Source organism: Cnephaeus nilssonii (genome assembly GCF_951640355.1).
Source record: "Cnephaeus nilssonii genome assembly, chromosome: 22".
Classification (NCBI taxonomy): domain Eukaryota; kingdom Metazoa; phylum Chordata; class Mammalia; order Chiroptera; family Vespertilionidae; genus Cnephaeus; species Cnephaeus nilssonii.
The window spans coordinates 22,705,381-22,729,613 of NC_137093.1; the positions used below are offsets into that span (position 1 = coordinate 22,705,381).

The window sequence follows — 24,233 nt, forward strand, 5'->3', positions numbered from 1 at the left end:
AAGCCCTGTGCTGAGTGCCTTTGCACACATCTCTTCTTTCAAGCCTTACCTCAGCACATGAGTTAAGTTCTGTACCATCCCAGAGGTAAGTATTGCTGAGGAAACTGAGGCACAGATAGGGGCCAGAACACATACCCAGGTCACAATGGCTCCAAATCCATGCTCCCAGCCTACATGGTTAGCCCATAGGGTGTGGAGGTCGCTTACTATGTGGGAGCAGCTGTTATTCTAGGACCCTCTATCTTGGTGACCTCCCCGCAGAAATGTGGAGGCCACAGCTGGCGAGAGAAGGCTGGGCTTCTCCAGCCGTGCACACGTTGCCCTCCTGCTCAGCATCTGTGCCTTTAAATTGGCATGGCCCGCTTCACAGCAAGGGAAACGTTTACAGTGTTAACAAGGCAAACTGTTAATTAAGACAGCAGTACCTTCAGGGGATTTTAATTTGGGGTAGGCACCAACTAGGATAAAGAAGACATTCAAACCATTGAAATTGTGCAGATTCAACACCCAACTGGCTACCATGCAGAATTTAATAAAGATGACTTCTGCTTTCTAATTATGACTTCCAAATGCTTTACAAACAAGGCCTTTGCTGCCTCAGAAGGGTTCAGAGTCTGCACTTTGGGTGCTAATAACAAGAAGGGCAGGATATGTGAGGCAGTGAAGGAGTGGTGAAGAGGTAAGCTGCCCTGGTTCAAATCCTGGCTCCCCCACTTACTAGCTATAAGTTACTCAGCCTTTCTGAGTCTTAGTTTCCTCATCTAAAAAATAAAGACAATGGGTTTTTGAGATTATTAAATTAGAATATGTGTGTGATGCTGGGTCCCAGCTTTATTTTTATGATTCTTTTTGTTTTAATTAGTGAATCTTTTCAGCAATTCTATTACTGCTTTTTGGGTTGTTTTTTAGGGGAGAAAACTGAGGCCCTGGGACTTTAAGTTCATTTAAGGTCACACTGCTCATAAATGGTAGAACAGGATCCAAACACAGAGTCCAGTCTAAGTCTAGAGCCTGTTTGCTTAGTTCAGAAATTATGAATCATTTGATGCGTGTAAATCACAGAACCCAGTTCAGGGCACGCAGTCTGTGCTCACTCGATTCCAGAAGCCTCTCTGAGCCAGACTTGGACATCTGGACTCTTTCCTGTAGGTAATAGGGATTTTTTTCCCAGAGGAATTGGATCAGAGGTCTACATGGTCACATGTATGATTTGGGGAGATAATTCTGTCACCCATGCAGGGCCAGAACAAGGTTGAGGCAAGTGAGGTGCCCACTTCAGGCACACAATTTAAGTGTAAAAAAAAAAAAAAAAACAGTAATCAAGACAAATAAAAACAAGTCAGTATTACTGATATTTCCTTTTTCCTCAGGCTCCAATGTGGCTCAGCAAAACATTATTAAATACAGCAAATCCTGTATTTATTTGAAAGTTTGATTTTTTTCACCATACATTTTTTGCGGTAATTAAAAAATATATATGGCATTAAAATATGATTGTTCTTGCCCGGCCGGTATGGCTCAGTGGTTGAATTATGAACCAAGAGGTCACAGTTTGATTCCCAGTAGGGGGCATGCAGTAGATGATTCTCATCATTGATGTTTCTCTCTCTCTCCCTCTCCCTTCCTCTCTGAAATCAATAAAAATATATAATTGTTCTTTATTGCTGAGTTTTTCGGTGCCCCCTTAACTCTGTGCCCAGGTGTTGGCCCTTCTACCATGACATTTATTCATACTTCTTCAGGGCAAAACCTTGTCCAAGTCTCTGGTTTTGCATTTGTGAAATGGAAATTATTGCCTGTCTCTCAGAGTTGCAGTGAGTGCTAGCAGAGATCCTGCAGGTAAAAGCCTTGCTCTGTGAATGATGAGTCATGTGACTCATGGGGGATGTTGTCTGTTCTCATGCAGCAAGGTCACCCCACAATGCCCTTGACAGATCTAGGTGGCATTCAGGATTTTCCTTCTAAATCTGAATCCTTGGCCACACTGTTCTCCATCCTATTCTCTCCTCCACTACCTTCTGACCCCACTGCTTGCCCAGTAAAGACAATCATAGGGTGGCTTATTCCTAAAAAATTCCAGGGTCATAAAATCCTGCAAGAATTCACTATAAAATGGTCTTTTTGGCAAAATCCATTCTGAACCAGGTACTTGAACACACCCTGCTCCTTCCTCTGGTCTTGAGAAACCATGCATTGTTTTTTGAGTCCTGGAGATGGCTAAAATATTCTTTCTCTCAGGGGAAATGAAACTCGGCCTTGTACACTGCATTTGGGACTGTTTCCAACCCCAAAGTCAGGACATTTGCTGTTCTGATTGTATAAGCCCGAGTCGGGTACACACGCTGGGCTTCTGAATCTATTTACAAGGAAATCAGCATAATGTACAGTTAATATTCAGAATGTGATTAATCTAGAAGCCCCACTCCATATTCCAGTTACATCCACGGCCCCCCTGTGTGGGCTGGATTTTGCTTAAATGCATGTGGAGTCGATGGGAGCACCAGATTTATGGAGGCTGCCAAAAGTCTGGCACTCCAACGGTAATAAGTTGTATTCCTATTATGTAGTAAGCAATAAAAAACCTTATATTTATTCTGTTGGATTTTGAGAAACTCTTGGAAAGATTCTAGGCTGCTGGAACACAGTGACATATTTCACAAACAAATGTCTCCACTGCGGTGTGGCTGTTTAGAGGAGCTGAAGCCACCTTAGAAACCCTGTACTCAGTTCTCGAGGTCAACCAGTGTCTTACCATAGCTGGTAGCTTCTTACTACCCTAAGCTGGATACCTGGTTCTGTCCTGCTGGAAAGATAGGCTGTGTGACATTAGGCAAGACCCTCAGACCTCTCTGAGTTTCTTTTTCTGCATCTGGAAAATGGCAACAACAACAGCAACCTCAAAGGTTTGTTGCAAGAATTAAATGAGCCCTGGCTGGTGTGGCTCAGTTGGTTGGACATCATCCTGTGCACCAAAGGGTTGCCGGTTCAATTCCCAGTCGGGACATGCCTAGGTTGCGGGCTCAATTCTTGGGGTGGGGTGGAGTGGGGTGGGGGTGAGGGTTGAAGCAGGCAGCTGATTGATGTTATGCTCTCACATCCATGTTTCGCTCACGCATGCCCACACTCTCTTTTTCTCTCTTCTTTTCTCTCTCTCTAAAAATCAATTTTTAAAATATGTTTTAAAAGACAAAAAAGAATTAAATGAAATAATGAGCCCGCATGTGTCTAGGCCAGTGCCTGGCACATAGTAAGCATATGAAAGATAATTTTTTAAAATATTTCTAAAAGAGGAAATGGAATTTAAGATGAAAAATGGATCAAAGTTAATTTTTTCAATTCATGCAGGCATTATTAGAACAGCGTGTCCTCAAAATCTGGTAACAATACCACTGAGGGGATGTGGGGGATGATTTTTGATGCTACATGGGTAGTGATTTTTTAAAGTTGTGCACTTATTTTAACGTGTCTTGAGGAGAAAAAACAAACATATCAACCCCTTGATTTCATGAATAGTATTGCTTAGGCCACAGCTATAGAGGGCTGACTATTATTACAAGTCTTTTTAAAAAAAGATGTTCTAACTAAAGATAGGGCAGAAGTTTTGAAAGTGATACTAAAATAACTGGGGTTTGGGAAGCATTGTTCTGGAAAGAGAAAAATAGTGACATAAATAAAATTTAGGAACTGTGAAGGGTAAGATTGAGTCATCCAGGGTTATTCAGAATTTTCAGCTGGTTTCCACTGCACATTCCCACCCTCACCCCCACCCCCCACGTGCAGGAAAAGACATCTGTAAGCAAGGCACTGAAAACAGCACCATTAGAGAGAGAAATGCGAAGGTTCTCAAATTTATTTCTTAAGGAAATAATTTGCCAACTTGAGTGTTTCCCCAAGAGTTCAGATTAGTTTCCAGCATCCCTGCTAACTGATGGCCACCCAGCACCAACGCACTGCAGTGTGAACTGCAGATCTCCAGCACCATGACATGGTTGAATTAAAAGCACCCTGGGGTTGAGAACCTGAACCCAGGGTGGAAAAAGAAAGGAGAGTTGGCTCCAGCTCTTTCTACCAGCATGCCAACAGCTAGAGAGCCGCTAAGGTCATTGTCATCTGCTCTCTTAATTACGAGTTCTTGCTCCCTCCCTGGAAGAGAAAGCATTTCAGGCTGGAAACTGCAGAAAGACAAGCTTCTGAGGCAACAAGCATGGGGTTTGGTTGGTTGGGATGCATCTATTTTTACAGAAATTTCGGAAGTTTTCTCATGCACATGCAAAGAGGAGAAGCTCTTTTCCTTTGGCAAATGCTGAGGAGCTGAAGGCTTTTCAGATTACCAGTGGCTGGGGTTCTCACTTGGAAACTGTTGGTAAGATTCAAGGGTCTGTGGACAACCTGAAATGATAGGCAAATCAGTGTGTGTATGTGTCTGTGTGCATGCACTTGCACTTGAACATTTCCCCGGGAGAAAGGTCTTGGCTTTCATTAGATTGTCATGGGCTGGTTCCGGTTTTATCAGCTGTTTGGAGCTTCAATGATGTGGAATCTTAATATAAAAGTCAAGTGGCGGGAAAAGGGTTCACCAATTGAAAGTGTGAAAGGTGGTTTGGGGTGAGACTGGAATAGAGAAGGAGGTTTAAGAAATACTTGTGAGCTCTGGCAGTGTGGCTCAGTTGGTTGGGTGTCGTCCCATGCACCTAAAGGTTGTTAGTTCATTTCCTGGTCAGGGCATATACCCGGGTTGCGGGCTTGATCCCTGGTAGGGGGTATATATGAGGCAGCCAAATTCGCTTTTGCTTCCATGTTTCTCTCTCTCCTTTTCCATTCCTCCATCTTTAAAAATCAGTAGAAGATATTTTACAAAAGAAAGAAATATTTGGGTGGACTATGAATCCCCTTCACAGTATTGGTAAATTATAATAAATGAACGTGAGTCATTTTGAAATTATTCCTGGGGTTGTTAGACTGTACTTTTGATCTCCACAGCTCTCTAGACTGAGCCATATGGGTCCCTGCATTATAGTATTACATAGGCACTTCTCTCCAGATCTCATCTCTTCTACCAGATGCTAATCCCCTAGAAGGTAGGAACGCTGGCTAATTACACATCATATCCTCCTCCACCTCCCTCATTGGTGCTTGGTGAACACTTGCTGGGGGAATAACTTCCTGTCTTCAGGAGTCACTGGTAAAAAAAGCATGAGTTGCAGCAAGACAGATGTGGACTCAAATTGGTATCTCAGCACATAGTAATGAGGTTTTCTTGGGCTAGTTAGCTACTCCCATCCTCAGTTTACCATCTGAAAAATGGGTGTGAACATTCCTTGTTTATATGGTTCTTGGATGATTAAATGAGTTGGGGATTTCATGTGCTTAAAACTGTTCCTAGCATATACAGGGCATGCAGCCAATCATGGTTATTGCTTCAAAAGCCCATTTGTTTGAAAGACTGACCGTACTTAATTGTTTAAAAATCATTTAGGGTCAGCATCATAAATCTCAAATGGCCACTAACTTTAATATTATTTCATCAAAAAAATATTATTTCATCAAATAAAGATTTGATGAGAGCCTTCTACATGCATTCTGAGCAGCCGCAATGATGCATTGCTTGCCTTCATAGGTCTCGTGGAGGCACAGGGAGGGGTCAGTGCCCTTTACAAGCTCAGTGGATGTTATTACTAAGAGGGAGAGGTAGATGCCATGAGTACTCACCTAGACAGAGAAGGCTTTCCAGATGAAAAGACATGAGAGAAGAGGATCTACAAAAAGAGTTGGAGAGTTAGCTAGAGAAAGAGGATTGTAGGTGAGAGAATACCACGTGAGAAACCCTGAGGCAAGGAAGAGCTTGGTGAATTCAAGGAACCAACAAGACAGGAGTGGGATGAAACAAGGAATTCTTCAGGATGTCCTGGCCTAGGGTCTCACACTGTAGCGTCTCCTATCTGTTCTGCACATTACCCTTCTCTTTTCCATTCTCCTCACAGCAATCAGAGATTATTGAAAAAAATAACTTGGATCCTGCTGCTCCTCTTTATGGCTCCCTGCTGCCAGCAGGATAAAATCCCAAGTTCCTTTTCTTACCCAAAATGCTCTGCTGACCTCATCTATGACCTCATGCCAAACCAGGCTTCCCTGTGTTTCACCATGCACTGCATCATTTTTCTTCCTCATTTGGGCCCTGCTTGCTTCTACCCCAGGGCCTTTGCACCTGCTCTTCCATGTGCCTGGTATGCTTTTCTTCCAGGTCCTGGCCTGGCTGCCTCCCTCTCTCCATTCATATCTCGCTCTGCTGCCTCCTCAGACAGGTCTTCGCTGGTTTGTTTAGGAAGATGCCACTGTTGTTGTGTGCCACATCACCCTATGCTTCATTCAGGTGCTTATTTCCTTGGTTTTCCTGCTTGCTTCTTTTATATTTATATTATAATTCAAGCTCAGTGGGAGCAGGGACTGTGTTTGATTCATCACTGGGGTTCTTCAACCTCACAGTGAGTGTGTCACCTGTGGCAGAGTCTCAGGTAAATGTCACCTCCCATGCCTTTTCCCTGCATTGCTTCTCCCAACAAACTCACTTCTTTTTTCATACTAGCTATCCTGGGGACTCACCCTGGATATAATCACACTTCAACAACAGCAAATGTGCGCCTACACGGTGTTGGTCCTACTGTTGAGCACCCAACATAATGAATAAAAGCACACGCTCCAGGGGAATCCTGTATTGGATTTCAATCCAGGCTCTGTCTGAACTTGGGAAGATCTGTTCACCTCTCTAAGCCTTAGTCTTTCCCTCAAGAAAATGGGGCCCATAACAATACCTGCTCTACAAAGGGATAGGGATGAAAAGATGAGATGATCCAAAGTGCTCTGCAGAGATGGACAAAGTTAATCCTTTGCACTCGCTTGCTTTTTTCTCGATTCCTTTATTCTACTCGAGATTTAATTTTTTAAATGCCCCAGATTTTACAAAGCGCGGCAGTAGAATAAAAAACTGGAGTTTCTTTTTATACAAACTTATTTATTTGGATTTTTTTATATTTCAAATTATTGATACATTCAAAGAGTATAAAAAGAGCTGCTACCGATGCTAACAGTGTCCAGTCACACTCGACATCTGAGTGCAACAGGCAGTGGGTGCCAAAGCACCCTTGAACTAGGGAACCCACAGGGCTCAGGTAGACTGTCAGGCTCCCTAAAGGCCTGAATGACTGAGCTGATGTGGTGGTGGTAGCCATTTAATTGGTGACCACACTCCCACAAAGTCAGTCTCTTTCTTTTAAAGGAAGAGATTACTAGTATATATCTAGAGGTGTAATTTTTCAATCCAGGGTTCAATGGTGAGAAATAGAGCAGAGGCATAAAGTCAGGTGGCTGTTGCTCAGTAAGCAATCGCCATCACATTTTCACAATGGAAACACTTGGCTGTTGGAATCAGACCTTATCGTAACAGTGGAGTAGTATTTCTTCTCCCAACTCTACAGTCACTGCATTTCTCCAGCAGCCTCAGGGCATCATGGTATTTGCCCCAGTTGCCATGGAAAACTTGATTTCAAATCCAGAAAATCCCCGACTAATTGTAAGGTCCAGGAATTAGAGATTCTGATTAATTGAATTTTCCAGGCAATTGAGTGCTAATCAGAAAATCACTTGCACTTGAACTGCTCTGGCTGGCTATATTTCAGTAAGTTTGCTCTTACTCTGAACTGTGGCTCTATCACTGAGGAACTTTGTAGCCTTGGGCAAGTTACTTAATGTCTTAGTTCTCTATTATCACATCAAAAATTACCTCAAATCTAGAGGCTTAAAATAACACACAGTATCTCCCAGTTTCTATGGGTTCAGTAGTCCAGGCAGAGCTTAGCTGGTCTTCTCAATGCTACATCAAGGTGCCTGTGGACTCTGTTCTGGAGCTCTGGGGCTCTTTCCCCGCTCACAGGGCTGTTGGCAGGATTCAGGTCCTCGCAGTTGTGACTGAGGTTCCCATTGTCTTGGTGGTTGTCAACTAGGCTGCTCCCAGAGAACGTCTGCGGCTCTTTGCTATGTGACCCTCTCACATGTTAACTTCCTAAACATTAACTTGGTTAGTGTTCACCATGACCCTCTGAGGTAGATGCAATTATTATTCCTGCTGAACACATGAGGAAACTGAGGCTAAATGAGGTGTTGTGGTTGGTACAAGGATATCTATCTAGCAAGTGGCAGAGGCCAGATCAAAGTCAAGTTGGTCTGGTTTCAAAGCCTGTGTGTAGAACCACTACATAATGTGGCCTTCTGTTGTCCATGCCTTATTAAAAGTTGGTTGAGTTTTATTTTGGAGTATATTTCTTACACACTGGATAGAGATGTTCTTATGAAAAGGAGCCACATCTTCATTATATGTGTCCCAGGTCCATAATATAAGTTCTGGCACATATGGGTAACTAGAAATGTTTGTTAAATGGATGGATAAGAGTTGGTGAGTGGCAGATATTTGGATGGATGGATGGATGGATGGATGGATGGAAGGATGGATGGAAGGATGGGTGAGATGGGTGACTGACTGGGTAGAAGATGATGGATGGATGTTATGAGGGATGGTGTACGTGGTTAATAGGTAAGTGAATGGATGGATAGATGGATGAATAGGTTAGATGGATGACTGGGATGGTGGATTGGGTGGGTGGTGAGTGGATGGATGATCGATAGATAGATGGACGACTGCGGTTAGTGAATGAGTGTGGTGGATACCCATGTTTGAAAGGGTATGGGTGTGTGGAAAAATAAATGGATGGAGAATAGGTTGGGCATTAGGTGTCATATAGAGTGGGTGGTGGGTAGAGGGATGAGTGTGTAGCTGGGTTGGTGGTGAATGGGGATGGGTGTGCCATAGGTGGGCAGAAACAGATGATAACTTCTCTCCCACCTAATAGTCGTATCTTCCTATGCATTTTCTATGTTTCATCTGCAATCATCTTATATTGTATATATCATTTATCTACAAGATTCAGGCTGGCCTAAATTCATCATGGAATTGATCCCCATAAAAGTATATTCAAATTTAAGAATTCATAAATTGCAGGATATCACAGGGTTTGGCAGATACCTGTATCTCTAGAATGGAGTAAGCTGAATAGGTGGACAGCACCAGACCCCCTAGGACAGTGATGGCGAACCTATGACACGCGTGTCAGCACTGACACGCGTAGCCATTTCTGATGACACGCGGCCGCATGCCGAGGATGAAACATTTGCTGCTCCTGAGGATGAAACATTTGCGACTAGAGTCTTGGAGTTAGTTTTTTCCTCAAAGTGACACACTACCCGAGTTATGCTCAGTTTTTTGGCGAAGTTTGACACACCAAGCTCAAAAGGTTGCCCATCACTGCCCTAGGACAAATCCCCTGCCCAGTGCAGCCCAGAGCCCTGGGTGCTGAGGGCTGCTTCAGCTCCTACCTGCCCGCAAAGGAAAGGAACTTTGCTTTTTCAAGAGCTGATGGAATCTCGCTGACAGAAGAACTGTGAGTAGCCCTCCCAATACCAGGGGTGGGTAACCAGGTCCTGTGACATCAACTAGAGCATTCTGTGCCACCCCACTCCATTCTGGAGTCATGTTCTGTACCTTGATATCATTTAGGAAGTGTGCAGTAACAATAATAGTGTAATGAGGATAGAGGTGAGCCATCTATTCCCTTTACTGAGGTCACAGCTCCTATCAGGTAGCCCAATCCAGTAACTGGACCCTCCTAATCAAAAGGTGGGCGTTAGTCAGTTTTACCACATTACAAACAACCTCAAAATCTCAGTGACTATAGGAGCAAATATTTGGTTCTGCTCACAGGTCTGTAGGTCACTTAGGCACTATTGGGCTCAGATGATCTTGATCCAGGCTGCCAGCGGGGTTCAGATCTGCTCCATGAGTTTCCTCCTTCTGAGGTGAACAGATTCCTGGGGCACATTCTTCTCGTGGCAGATGACAGAAACACAAGCACATTTCTAGCCTCAGCTCCCATCACTTTCTGCTTCACATTCTGTTGACCTAAGCAAGTCACATGGTCAAGCCCTCACAAATGCCGTGGGGATGCTCATTCTTTCTATTTTACTAGGAGGCACTACAGGATCACATGGCTTAGGAAGAGAAACGCTGAAACAATCATCTGGGCTCATCTGGGCTATTCCAAGATGGTGATGGCTCCTCTGGGCGTAGCCCTGGCATCCTGTGTTGGCTTTCCAATGCCCCCGTCACACATTTGTAAACAGTGCATGTATGTACAATTTTAACAGCTATTTTATTATTTAAGTATGTTTTAGTGTCATTAATTTTTTTTATTAAACTCTCCTCAAATTACCCAGTTTGAGGTTATCATCTGTTTCTTGAAGAACTCATTTAATTCATTGTGCATTTGAGTCCATGCTCCCTGAGAGCCTCCTCCGTGCCCAGCTTGGGATGGATAAAAATCAGATGGACCAAAATAATGCCCTCTTCTTGCTGAGCTCACACTCTCTGTGCATTGGGGCTAATTTATCTCTCTGTGCATTATCTAATAAATGGTTACAATTATCTTTGGTAGGGGCTTCTATTACTGGTTCAATATAAAGAAATTAAAGCTCAAAGTAGTCAAGTGACTTAATCCAAAGTACTAGTAACACTGAGTGTTTGGAGGTGAAAGAGGCAGGATTCGACCTCAGGTCCACCTGACTGCACAGTCTCTTAATGACTGGACTTGATAGCTTCATGTTGTAGAAAAACAAGTGTTTTGCAAATATAGGCTCATTTCATCATCATCTGAGCAATAGGTTCAGTTTATTGCCCATTTTATAGATGAGACAACTAAGTATCCGGGAATGGAATCCAACTTCCCATAGTACTGTAAGTAGGAAATTGCACAGTGTAAATACAAATCCAGTTCTACCCATCTCCAAAACGTGTTTCTTTCCAACCTCACTGCCAATCAAATCTACTCTCTAAACAAGACTGTCCTGAGCTGGTCCCAATGGAAATTCTGGCCAGCTCTGACCACAGCCCACTAAACAGAGGTCAGCCCTCCACTTTCTACTTCGTCTCTCCCCTAATAACCTGGCCCCTCTCCAGGCCCATGCAATTTTTCCACTCCCACGTCAATTGCATTTCAGGGCCGTCTGTCAACCATGCTTTACAGCCCATTCGATGAAGAGCAAATCTGTATTGATTTCAGAATAACTCAAGCTGTAAATTACAGGTCATGATTGGCTTGGTCACCCTGAGATGATAATCTATCGACTGTACCAGGGGTCTAAATCTGATTATTACCCCCAGGAAACCCAGAGGCAGGGTGGCCCAATGCCTATGTAAAAAGGAACTATTAATTTGTCCAACAACTACCTGCAAAAATGCATGCCGCATCATTTAGAGCTGACTCTGGTCTTTGACAGGTCAAAGCCTAGCGGCTTACTTTGACCATAAAATTAAGTATGAGAACTGACCTTGAACCATTTATGTTAATAGTAGTGATAATAACAATGACACAACAATAGCTAATAGCCACTGACCACTTTGCATGCACTATTTCATTCTAAAGCCGCACACTAGCCCTGCTACTTAATAGCTGTGTGATTCTGGGTAAGTTACTTAGCTCCTCTGACCTGTTTTCTCATCTAAAAAAACGAGGGATAATAGCAACACCTCCCTTAGCATGTTGAGGGAAAGGTTAAATAAAGTAATTTATATAAATTGTTAAGATCAGGAGTTAGGTGTATACTTACCCTTGTTATTTGTGAAGAAATAGAAGCCCAGAGATATTAAGAGACTAACTCAAGGTCACATAGCTAGCACAGGGTTTTGTTGGGATCATGGGGCAATGTTTTTAAAATATTTAATTGCCAGCATTAGAAAATGGAGCCGATAGCTTGTTTCTCTTGAATGTTTGAAAAAACTGGCAGCACTAGGCCTGCATTTCTTTCTGCCACACTTCACTGCTAACCAAATCTATTCTCTCAGGTCAGTGCCAAAGCCCGGCCACAGTTTCTTGAGCAAAATCCCCCATATTTGAGGTTGTCTGTAATGTGCTGGCTCAAATGCCTGAATGCCCTGCATCAGATATGCTGACCAGCAGCTGTTTTGGTTACTTGGGGATCTGTTCCTGGTTAGCCCCAGTCCCCACCATTCCCTGTTGCCCTGCACTTGACCCATTTCTCTCATTCACCATGCCTGTCTGTCCCCTGTAGGCATGTGAGATTGTGGGGTAGATTAGCATACTCAGGTCGAATATCAAATCCCTGAGGGGTATACGATTATCATTCCCAGTTTATAGACACAGAAACAAATTCAAGGAGACAGTGACTTGCCCAAGGTCACACAGTCAGCAAGTGTCAGAACAAGGTTTCAAACACAAGCCTACCTACTCCCAGAGCCAACCTTCTTTATCCTTTGTGGAGGTTCCTTCCCAGGCTCACAGGCTAAAGGAATATCTGCAAGCAGAGACAGAGAGGAAAATCAGTGTCAATCTCTCACACTGGGAAGAAATATAAAAAGAGAGAGTGCTCAAGTCCGCTTTCAGATCTCACAGGCTCTCCTGCAACGACTTTTCGGAGAACAAAGGGCTGTTTCCAAAGGCTGATGGCTCGGACAGTGCAAGACCCTTATCGGCAAGAGCACAGCGCTTAACATTTGTCCCTGTTCTGTGGCCATCGTCAAGAGGCTTTCACATTCGGTTTGCTGTTTTGTGTTGTGTTTTTTTCATTCTTCAGACCTCACAGGAAAGCAAGAGGCAGGGAGGGCGATGGCTGACAGCAGCCCCACACCCAGTGGGTGGCAGTGCCAAGGCCCCGCTGTCCTGCCAGCTCCAGCGAAGAGGTAGCTTCCCCCACCCCAGATAAAGCAGCCAGGGAGAAAGATTTCATTTTCTGCCCTCTGGGAGCTGACAGCTTGGACAGTAGCTTCCAAGGAACAAACTTTATTCTCAGGAAGACAGGCCCGAGCTTTAAATGATCTCATGAATATTTATCATTTTTCTTCCTGCTTCTGCCTCAGCCTCTGCCTGTGGATGCCTCATTATTGCTCTGCAGAAGCAGCTTGTCTATACTCTGGGATGCCACCAGGTGGCGATGTTGTCTGCTGAATGACGAAGATGGTAAATCTACATTAGCTCTGTAGTGTATACAGGGGTCCTCACACTTTTTAAACAGGGGGCCAGTTCACTGTCCCTCAGACCGTTGGAGGGCCGGACTATAGTTTAAAAACTATGAACAAATTCCTATGCACACTGCACATACCTTATTTTGAAGTAAAAAAACAAAACGGCAAAAACACCCGAATGTGGCCCGCGGGCTGTAGTTTGAGGACGCCTGGAAGGGCTTTAGATAGTTTAACTCATTTAATCCTCACAATGGCCCCAAGAAGGAGGGAGTGAGGAGCAGAGAGGTGAAGTTGTTTACCCAAGGTCACACAGCTATAAAGTATTGGTGACAAGATTCAAATCCATACACCAGTGGCAGATTTCTGTAGCATAATGTCAGTGTAAAGACCAACTGTCCCTGCCTGGGAAGGCTATGATTTATTATTTTCTGAAGTTATGTCCTTTATTATTATTTACGTGTTAAGATAGTCTTCTTTTATGAAATTACTAGAGGCCTGGTGCAAGAAATTCTTGCACGGGGCGGGGTGGGGGGTGTCCCTCAGCCCAGCCTGCACCCTCTCGAATCTGGGATCCCGCTCACAATCCAGGACTGCTGGCTCCCAACTGCTCGCTTGCCTGCCTGCCTGATTGCCCCTAACCGCTTCTGCCTGCCAGCCTGATCACCCCTAACCACTCCCCTCCCAGCCTGATTGATGCCTAACTGCTCCCCTGCCAGCCCTATTGCCTCTAACTGCCCTCCCCTGCTGACTTGGTCACCCCTAACTGTCCTCCCCTGCAGGCTTGGTCGCCCCCAACTGCCCTCCCCTGCTGGCCATCTTGTGGCAGCCATCTTATGTCCACATGGGGGAGCCATCTTTGACCACATGGGGGTGGCCATCTTGTGTGCTGGAGTGATGGTCAATTTGCATATTACCTCTTTATTATATAGGATAGGACAATGGATTTGTATATGTTGTTGTTTTCCCTTAATCAAAATTTACAATTTTTGCTATCTTATTTCTGTCTCTGCCCTGCTTCCACACACACACCAATATTGCTCCAGGCTCCAAAAATCCAAGATCTAGGACCATGTCTCCTGACGACCAAGCTACTGATTCAACAAGAATTGTTTTGGTAACTTTATAGTAATGATAGCCCTAGTAATGATTTGCCCCATTCCAAAAAAATCTCAAATGTATATTGAACACTTAGTATTCATCCTTTATTTCAATAACAAGTACTTATTGAACATCTACTAGGGCTGGTGATAGTGCTGGAAATACAATGTCAATTGAAAGAGGCATAGTCATTCCCTTAAGGAGCCTGTGGTGGAGATGAGAATGAATCAGATACACGCACACACGCACATGTGAATTTATGAGCTATGAAGGAGAGGTACTTAGGTGCTGCAAGAGAGGGGGCAATTATGTGAACTGTGATGTCGGGGCAGGCTTCCCCAAGGAAGCCACTCATGAGCTGAGATCTAAAGGATGAACAGGCATCAGTTGATAGGATAGATCCTGGAGAATATTCTAGGCAGAGGGAAGAGCATGAGCAAAGGCCCTGTGGCCCAAGGGAGAATGATGGGCATGAGGTCAGCCAGAAAACTAGTGAGGCTGGAGTAGAATGAGTGGAGAGAACATAGCATAAAGTTTGGGTAAGAAGTAGATAGAGGCCAAGACTGGTCATAAGGGGCTTCCCAGAGATGTTCTCTTTATCCCAGAGCTTTATTCCTGATACTTTATGTAAGAATTGATTCTTTTCCATTACAGATGATCGTCTTCTTTAATAATTTGGCTTTTGGTTCAAATATTGGTCCTAGTCGATGTGACTGTCTAGTTGGTACCATTCAATGGACCGGTAAATGGAGCACTGGGGAATTGTTGGAGGATTTTCAACCCCTGGCACAGAGGAGAGGGTCTTGACATCATTTTTTATTTGAAAGATTCCCTTGACTGTAGAGTGGGTAAGAGGCCAGAGGGATTTCAGTGGGTTGGGGAGACAGATGAGGAAGCGGTGCTCACGTGCAGGGTCAGGTGAGCACGTGGGCAGGCTCGATCCCATTGGCAAGGGTCTGACCAACATGTACCGTTTTAAGTAGGAAGATCAATGTGTCCAGACCGCCAAGGACTTTAGCACTGAAAGTCTCAAGTCAGGGACGCCTCCGTCGCAGGCAAACTGGGACTACCAGTCATCCTAATTTCCAGACCGGGTCTCGTCAGTCGGGGTACCCCCATGCCTTGTTCTGTTTATCATTTTATTAGGATGTTCCAGGCAACCCTAATGAGCTGAACTTGAGGTTTTGCCTTTATTAAACTTCCTGCATGTGCCCCTGCAACCCAGGTATGCGCCCTTGACTGGGAATCGAACCTGCGACCCCTCGGTACACAGTCCAACACCCTAACCACCGAGCACACGCCAGGGCGGGGTATTTGTTTTCATTTCCAAGAATGAGGTTTTAGCTGCAGTTGTCTCCAGTGCTTGGTGTGTGACCTGCAGCAGTGGGTTCACTTCTTCAGCAGCATTAACTGAGGTCGCGCTCTGTGCCACGCTCTGTGCCAGGTGCTGGGGACATGTGAGCGCTGCCCTCAAGGTTCCCAGGGGATGGACACAGGACAAACCGCTCACAGAATGGGTCTGTCTTATTCATCGTGTATCCTCCAAGCTTCACGTAGTGCGCAGCACATAGTAGGAGCTCATTAATTAGCCACTGCTCTGGGCAACAAGACGATATCATGTCTCTGGCATTTGGACTTGGTCGAATAACAGCCTGTTCCGTCTGTGCTGGGTGACTATGGGCATGTCACATCGCCTCTCTGAGACTCAGTTTCCTCTTGTGTAAGCGGGATCTCACATCGCAGGCTCCTGTGGGAGTTCAAGGAGCTAATCTGTGAAAAGAGCCTGGCACATGCTGAGTACTCGGCAAAGTACAGTTATTGGGGTTAATGTTGTCACCACCATGTCAGTGAACCCTGGTGAGCACTCGGCTCTGCACCAGCTCTGGAAAAGGAGGAGCACTGACCACATCCCAATGTGTCTGGTCCTGCCACCTCGGAAGCAGGAATGGCGGTTGTCTTAGGTGGGTGGAGAGCAGCATCTAGTGGAGGAGAAACAAAAGTGACTGTCACGGGGACATTTGGTTGAGAAAGTTTTAAAGACTGGGACAAAAGTTGGTAGAGAAGCCAGGAAGGTGACTCACATGTGCTGGTGTCCCTAGCAGGGGGGTGAGACAACATCCCCGTCCTCTGACTTCTACCAAATATTTAAGATAGAAATAGTGTCAGTCTTAAACATGTACCCGAGAACAGAGAGAGGGGACGCACCCAGCTGCTTTCCCTGGATCAGGACAGTCTTGATACCAACCACCCCTGCAGCAGGCAGGGAATTGCAGGTCAGCTCTTCTGAACGTTAGTGGCAAAACCTGATACCAATATTTAGCAATCTAGACTCGGAGATTTTAGAGAGGAAGGACACTGGGGTTTCCTGGCGGGATTTGCATGGGTTGATGTGGACAGGATCACGGTGAGAAGGGGCAGAGCCATCGGGCAGGTGGAATGGACATTTGGTGACAGGTTAGGAGGCTCTGGTGTTCCTCAGGGAGCATTCTGGGGTGGGGTCGCCAGGCTGTGGGTCACAGTCTTAGGTAGTGGGCATGGAGGGGTCCCTCTAAGAGGACATGGGACTCGATCCCCTGCCACTGCAAGGTCTAGGGAGGGATGAGGAGTTGGTAGAGAATGGATCTGGGGGGAGGAAGGGCAGGGGCAGGGAAGGTGCACATCCAGAGCCAGTGCAGCCACTGCCTGCTCTCAGCCGGGCCTCAGTCCAGGCTTCTCAGAAGGTTGCTCACATCAACAGTAAGGGAGACATTGAGGATCACAGGCTTGATTCATTAAACCACTGAAACACCAACCCAAGTTCCTTAGTTTTGCTTCCTACCCATCAAAAACCACCATCTCATACTTTCTCATCTCTTCTCAAATCTCCTATACTTCCCTCTCCTTCCCTCCTTCCATCTAGCTCAGTCTATGATCTTGCTTCACACTTCACTGAGAAACATGAAAACTCAGACAGGAATCCACTAACATTACCTTCTTCTTATAGACGTACATTGTGCTTGTCTGATTACCATGGAGGGTGTGTCCTGCTCAGAAGAAAAGTCAGTCCCTCTACTTGAGCTATAGATTCTAACTTCACCTTCAGGGATTTTGTTCTTCTTTCTTGTACATTCTGTGTTATATTTCTCCCTCTCTATTGGGTGATTTCCACCAAGATAAATACATATTATTCTCTAATTTTTTGAAATCCTCCTCCATCTACTATACCATTTCCCTTCTCCTTTTTTGTAGCAAATATTGCTACGTTTTTTTTCAGTGCCTTCCACCTGGACTTCAATTCCCACCATTCCATAATTTGCTCTTGGGGATAAAGTCCATGCTGTGAAACCCAATAGACTCTTTACCTTGTATCTTTTCCACCCACCCCAGCTTTACTGTGGTACAATTGGTGTGCAAAAATGTGTACATAATTAATGTATACAATTTGGTGATCTTGAACACACGTATACACTCTTATCTATTCCCTCCCGTATCAAGCAACCCCTGCCCCTCACCATATCCGTCTACTTCCCTCTTTTTACCTGGAGGCTGAGATGCGCCCTGCGCTCCTTGGTTGTTCAGACTCAGCCACTTGGCTTTTCTCTTGCAGCGGCTGGAGTTTAGGCTGGATTTGGCCAGGTGGCTGGGTCTGCGTGTTTTTGGAAGCAGAAATAAAGAATAGTGTTATCTCTATGTTTATTCATCATCTAAAAGTTACTGTATGCCTGCCACGTGCCAGACACTGCCGGGGCCTAAAGCAAAGGACCTTCCCTTGAAAACCTCACATTCCAGTGACATAAAATAAAAACAACAAATAATGTATATAGCCACAGTGTGGTCATTGCTAGGGAAATGCAGAAAAAAATAGCAAAATAAGGGAAATTGGGGAGTTACTGGGAAGGTGGGTGTAAAGGGGGCTGGTTGCATTAATTAATGGAGAACAGGTGAGAATCAAAAGGAGTCTTGGTGAGAATCAAAGACTTGAAGGAAGTGAGTGAGTTAACGAGGTTACGTGAGCTATAGGTGGAGGAAAGACAGCAAATTCTTCAGGTAGAGATGTCCAAGGAAGAATAAGGTGGCCAGGGCAGCTGGAGCAAAGCAGACTGAGGGGGAGAGAAGCAGGAGAAATCAGAGAGGGAGTGGGTGGGGGGAGGGCATCTGAAGGAATTTTCTCTGACTGTGAAAACGGAAGCCCTCCTGGGGTGGTGGGAAGAGGAGCCACATGAACCAATTTACCTGGTTCTGTGTTGAGAACAGATTGAGGAGAAGACCCCTGCAAAAGCCAGACCATTAAGGTGACCACTTGCAGTGTCCAGCAGGGGGAGCTGGTGGTTTGGACCAGTGGTAGAAAAAGAGGTGATGAAAACTTGTCACATACTGGCTAGTCTTGAAAGGCAGAGGCAACAGTATCTCCTGGTTGTTTCTGTGAAGGGTTTGAGGTAAAAAGATGAGTCTGGGATGAATCAAAGGACTTTTGCCTGGGCAACTGGAAGAATGGGACTTCTTCAAATGAAGTGTAGGAGGGCAAGTCAGAAGTGTGAGACATCCATGGGGTATTAGGTCCTGCAGGAAAGGGATCTGGCCAGAGAGATCTGGGAATAAGTGGAGATACTTTCTTTAGGTAGAAGTAGAGCTAGTCCCTTAGGGTCTCAGGGAGGGAGACGTGGTAGGGGAAGATGTTGAAGTTTTGTTCTGATGTTCTATTTGTCTCATTTAGAGTTAGGGTGGGGGGGGGGAGGTTGAGGCTTGAGTGAAGACAAGAAGGAGAGGGGCATGAGATTCAGAGGAAATGAATGAACCTGGATGGTGTCGTGTGAGTGCCAGGTCAGCAGGGGACCCACTGGAGGTCATAAAAGCAAGTCCCCTCAGCACAGCTGTGGGTTCTGCTACATGAATACCAAGTGGATACAGGATAAGAGAATACAGAAATGCATACACACGGCAGGGATAACAAGTTTAAACTATATTGAAACCTCTGTCCAACTCCGGCTGTTCAAGTACTCTAACGAAGGGTAGGTGCTGTGCCCACTCCAATTTCAACGCTGCAGGCCCAGCCTCTTCCGGCACCATGTCCATCCTGGACCAAGTTAGGCTGATATTGAGCTGCATCTGGCAGGGTCTCAAACCCACTGAGTCTCAGTGGAATGGGAGTGGGGCCCTCTGCCTGATCTTTTTTTTTTTTTTTTTTTTGAGAGAAGGAAAGAGAGAGAGAGAGAGTAGAGAGAAGAGAGAAACACCGAGGTGAGAGCAAAACATCCATCGGCTGCCTCCCACACGTGCCCCTACTGGAGATCAAACCACAGCCTGGGCATGTGCCTGGACAAGCATCAAACCTTGTGTACAAGAGGATGCTGCACCCAACTGAGCCACACCAGCTGGGGTGTCTGCCTGATCTCTTGCCCCTCCTTGTCTCGATCATCAACCATCCTCAGATTAACCTGCCAGGTGACCTTACTAAATGGCATGCACTTGAAAATCCAGAAACATATGCCCTTACCACTTAATACTTCAACCAAATCCCTGCCATTGCCAAGATAGCTAAATTTTAGCTGCTGTAACTGTCCTTAAATTCAAACCAAGGCTCATCTGTAATCCTCTAGGCAGATTTGTGCAAGTGGATTCACAGTGATTTGTAAGCTTTCACATATTTTGGGTCATTTTTAAAAAAATGATATTTGTCGTATCAGTTACTTGTTGACTGCTTACAGAGAAGAAGACGGATATGGTGAGATGCAGGGATGCTTGGTATAGGAGGGGATAGGTAAGAGTGTATACGTGTGTCCAAGCTCACCGGGTTTCTTCGGCCTTGCACTTAAATTTTTTTTTTAATCACAAGTTCTTTCTTTTAATATTTTTATAATTGCCTTGTTTGACATTTAAATCTTTGCTGCACACAGTGAATACCCACTTTAATTAAGAGAGAGATCGTTATCCGACACTTTTTCTTGAGCAATCCTGACCTTACCCACTGCTTTGAAATGGCAGTATTAGCTCATAGAAACCAGCATGCACCCTCAGCTCTAATTCTAAACGCAATTCTGCACTGTCCATGGTGCTCCAGGAACAGCAACGTTCAGTTTGCTACATCTTGAAAAAAATGCTAAGGACTAGAACAAACTAAATCTGCTAAGCACTGGAAAATTCCTGGCTGTTTTTTCAAATGAACTTTACAATCACTGCATTGAGTTCCAGGATATAACAAATTCTGTTGTCCGTTAATTTGGGGTTGTATTGAATTTAGACATTAATTTAGTTCCTCCAAGTTGCAGGGCTTCACTAGGGTTTTCCTGGAAAATCCTTGCACTCGTAAGTGATTCCAAAGAAGATGCCTGTAAGTGTCCAGGTTACTGCTTAGGTTTAGCTGTAGAAACCGGCCCCCAGTGCCTTCTGGGTAGTGGCCATGCCTATTGTGTGTTCTGGTTTGTTTGATTCTGGTTTGTCTAGTGGAGGGTAACCCAGGAGAGAGGGTGTGAGAGAAGAGAAGAGGATCAGAGGAGAAAACTTTGGAGTGTTGGGTTAGAGAAGTCCTATTCCTCTTTGCTCAAATGTCACCTCCTCACTGGGGCCTCTCTCAGCCACCCTACCTCAAAATACAAACCCCACCCATCTGGGCCGGCCCTGTCTCCCTCGTCTAGTTTATTTTTCTCCAGAATCTTCCAACATACTGTATCATTTACTTATTGATTTTGTTGTCTACCTCCTAAGCTCCACAGGGCAGGGCTTTTTGCCTGTCTTGTTCACTTCAGCACCCGCAGCACGGTATCCTGGCACAATAAATATTTGTTGACTTGAGTTGCATGCTGGGTGGATGCAGTCAGAAACTTGGTGGAACCAGCCTTGGTCCCACAGAGCCCATAGCCTGCACAGTGCTGGAGATCCTGGCAAACAGCTGCGCCCTATTGGGGACAGGCTCCTGGGAGGACCACTCTCCCAGTGACCTGCATGTGGTGGGGGGAGTGCGCCACTTAAGGCCTGGCCTCTCCTGGATGGAGAGCCAGTACATCCTGTAACACTGTCAGCAATAATATTGCAATAATATTAATAATATTAATACTGGTAAAAAATATAGCAGCTGCAGTAACATTTTATAGGTTCTGGACTTTTCCTCCTAGGTCTGTATTAAGTGTTTTACATTCCTCATTTAAGTCTCATATCATTCCCATGAGGTAATCACATTATACCCGTTTTAAAGATGAGAAGACTGAGGTGCAGAGAGAGTGCCCCACCATCTCCGGCCACTTTCTAGAGCCTGGCACACAGCAGACATTGAATAAAGGTGCTGTCCTTCCCTGCCCACAAAAGGGGGGCACTGGCGTGGGGCAGGAAGGTGGGGGCTCGTTGGGAGGTGCAGGAGTGAGGATGTGCATCTGGCAGGGAGGATCTTCGCACTGGGAACCTGGGGGCCAGGCAGTGTTTTTCCGGGGGGCGGGGCCGCGCGCTTGACGGGTCCTGACGTCTTGGGGCGCCTGGTCCCGCCCCAACGCAGCCGCAGCTTGGGAGCCCAGCGCCCAGGAGCCGCCGCCACCACCACCGCCACTGCAGGCGCCCGGGGACTCGGAACGTCGCGCGCCCAGCCATGGCTTCGGGCCCTGCGGGTGAGGGGGCGCGGGGTGTGAGGCGCAGGGATGGCGGGAGGGCAGCCCCAGGCCCCGGTCCCAGCTTTCTGCTGACCCGCTGTCTTGTCCCACAGGGGCGGAGACCCGGCAAAGGCTGCTGCGCACGGTCAAGAAGGAGGTAGGTGGTGAGGTGGTGAGGTGGTGAGGTGGGGGAGGGTGGGGGCGCCACCCCTGAGGGAGGGGACAGTCGTAGGCCCTCCCCGCTTCCCAGGAAAGAGTCTCAAAGGTGGGGTTGCCACTGGCAGAAGGGGGCGGCCACCTTGGTTGTGGGCTCACCTGGGTGGGTACTTAACCTCCCTCAGGACTGGAGGCTGCTGGATTTGGGGGTGGGGCTTCAGGTATGGGGGGTGGGGCTCTGGATGTTTTTCTGCTACGTGCTGGGGTGAATGCAGCGGGAGGGCACTCCCACTCTGGGGCACTCCTGCATTTGTCTGGGTAGAACCCCCCTCGTGGAAGCGCCTGTGGGTGGGTCTCACTACAATGAGACCAGCACCTGCGGGGCGATAGGGCTTGGGGGGTCTGGATGGGCTACAGAAGGAGGACCAGACTTTAGGAAAGGGGAAAGCTAACCCTGTGGGAAAATAAAGCTTCCCCACACATCCCCATGCCCCCCTCGGATTCTCAGTCCTTGGGCCACCCCAGGAGCCAGGGACTCCCTCCCTGAAAGTCTCTGGTTAGTGGGTTACTTCATTGGTGGGCATGTGCCCACATTCTCCTGGTAGGCAAGGGCCTCTCAACCCCCCACCTAAGAAGGAGGGTGAGCCGCCCCTCTGGCCCTCTCCCTCTCTCCCTGGACTGCAAAGAGCTCAGTCTAGCCTTTAGAGTTAGTAGCCCATGACCCCCTGCAGAGAGTGGAGAATCTATAGTGATGGGTGTCTGGGGAACCATTTAGATGCCTGGACTCTGTGTGTGTGTGTGTGTGTGTGTGTGTGTGTATGTGTTTGTATATGTATGTATATGCCTGTGTGGGTAAGGATATGTAACTGTGTGTGTATCTGAGAATATCTGTGCATCTGTGTATTGTGTATACATGTATCTGTGTGTCTGTGGTGTTTGTATTTTTAGTATGATGTGTATCTGTGATGCAGGCATCTGTGTGAATGAGTGAGGCTGTGACTATGTATGTATATACGTGTGTGTATCCACGTGTGTGTGATGTGTGATGCATAAGTCTGTGTGAGTGAGTGAGGCTGTGACTGTGTGTATTACCCCCCTCATGTCACTCACATCCCTCAGCCTTGGACCCCATTGCTGCTGAGCCGGCATCCCTGGTGTATCTTGAGTCCTTAGCCTGTAGACCGTGGGGGCTGGCCTGATCCCTGTGTCTCTGTGTGTTTGGGGTGTCAGCATCTGGTGTCCTCATTGAGCACCAAGAAGCCCCTCCCCACTTGATGGCCGACAGCCAGCACTGGCAGCCTCCAGACTTTGACTTGTTGCTGCCCCTCCCTCCTCCGGGAGCATGGGGGGTGTGTGTGTGTGTGTGGTGTGTGCCCATGTTGTTTCAAGAAGCAGCCCAGGTTTCACATCCTGGCCTCTCTGAATAAGGAGACACATAGGATACAATGGAACCCCTCAGAAAGGCCCAGAACTTTTCATCTCAGCCCTTGTAGAGACCCCTGTGGGGACCTGAAGAAAGCTCTGTCTAGAACCTCTTTCCAGCAAAACCTACAGACCCACATGTTATGATGACTATTTCACGGGAGGGTGTATATAGACAACCCCCCCCGCCACACACACACACACACACACAAAGCCTTCAGGTTAAAAACCTCCAATATTGTTGTTCATTGTTTAACCAAACCAGATGTTTTCACCTGGAATGGCTGTGTTTTTAAGGATATGGTTGGCTGGTTCCATTGGGAGGAGGCTGCAGGCAGATGACCATGTCAGCAAGGCACCTGGGGAAGGCAGTGCTTTCTGCCTCTGGGCGGGGCTACAGTTGGGGCCCTGGTCTCAGCCCTGCCACCAGCTCCCTTGGTGCCCTTGACAAGTCCCCTTCCCTCTCAAGGACTCAGTTTCCACATCTGGAGAAGGGAGCATTGGTCCATTGCCCTTGGAGATCCCATCATACCAGTCTAGTCTGGGTTATTGGCCAAGCTGAGGGGAACACTTTGTCCCTGGTGGCCAGTGGTCTGAGCCTGCATCCTCTCTCCTGGGAGGAGCTGGATTTAGGGCACAGAATGAGCTTTTCTGCCTGGCTCCCAGCCAAGATCATCTCCTGATCAGAGGAACCTCCTGGCATCCTGCTTGGACCTGAGGGGCAGGGGCAGAACCGAGCAAGTTTGGACAAAGGGCCTAAGTACCTATTGACCCTGGATCTGCAATCAGAAGGCAGGACCTAACAGTCACAAGTTAGTGACTGTTTCTAAATTCTGCATTTCCTGGGCACATCATCTTAGTAACCAGATCTCCATCCACCCTGTGTGCACAGTGACTGTGAGGTGAGTGAGGTGGTCCCATCT

General features: G+C 46.4%; 1 protein-coding gene across 4 annotated transcripts in view; it reads left to right on the plus strand.

Moving 5' to 3' along the window:
• The window catches only part of SGSM1 (small G protein signaling modulator 1), a 92,927-nt gene that overhangs the window by 15,215 nt on the left and 53,479 nt on the right, over nt 1-24,233 (plus strand). For 3 of the 4 annotated variants that reach the window (XM_079763094.1, XM_079763095.1, XM_079763096.1), the window contains exons 3-4: nt 21,642-21,750; nt 21,846-21,889. In XM_079763094.1, coding sequence (XP_079619220.1) covers nt 21,642-21,750; nt 21,846-21,889 — 153 coding nt within the window. The remainder of the gene's footprint in view (nt 1-21,641; nt 21,751-21,845; nt 21,890-24,233) is intronic. The other variant, XM_079763097.1, reaches the window with a different exon arrangement.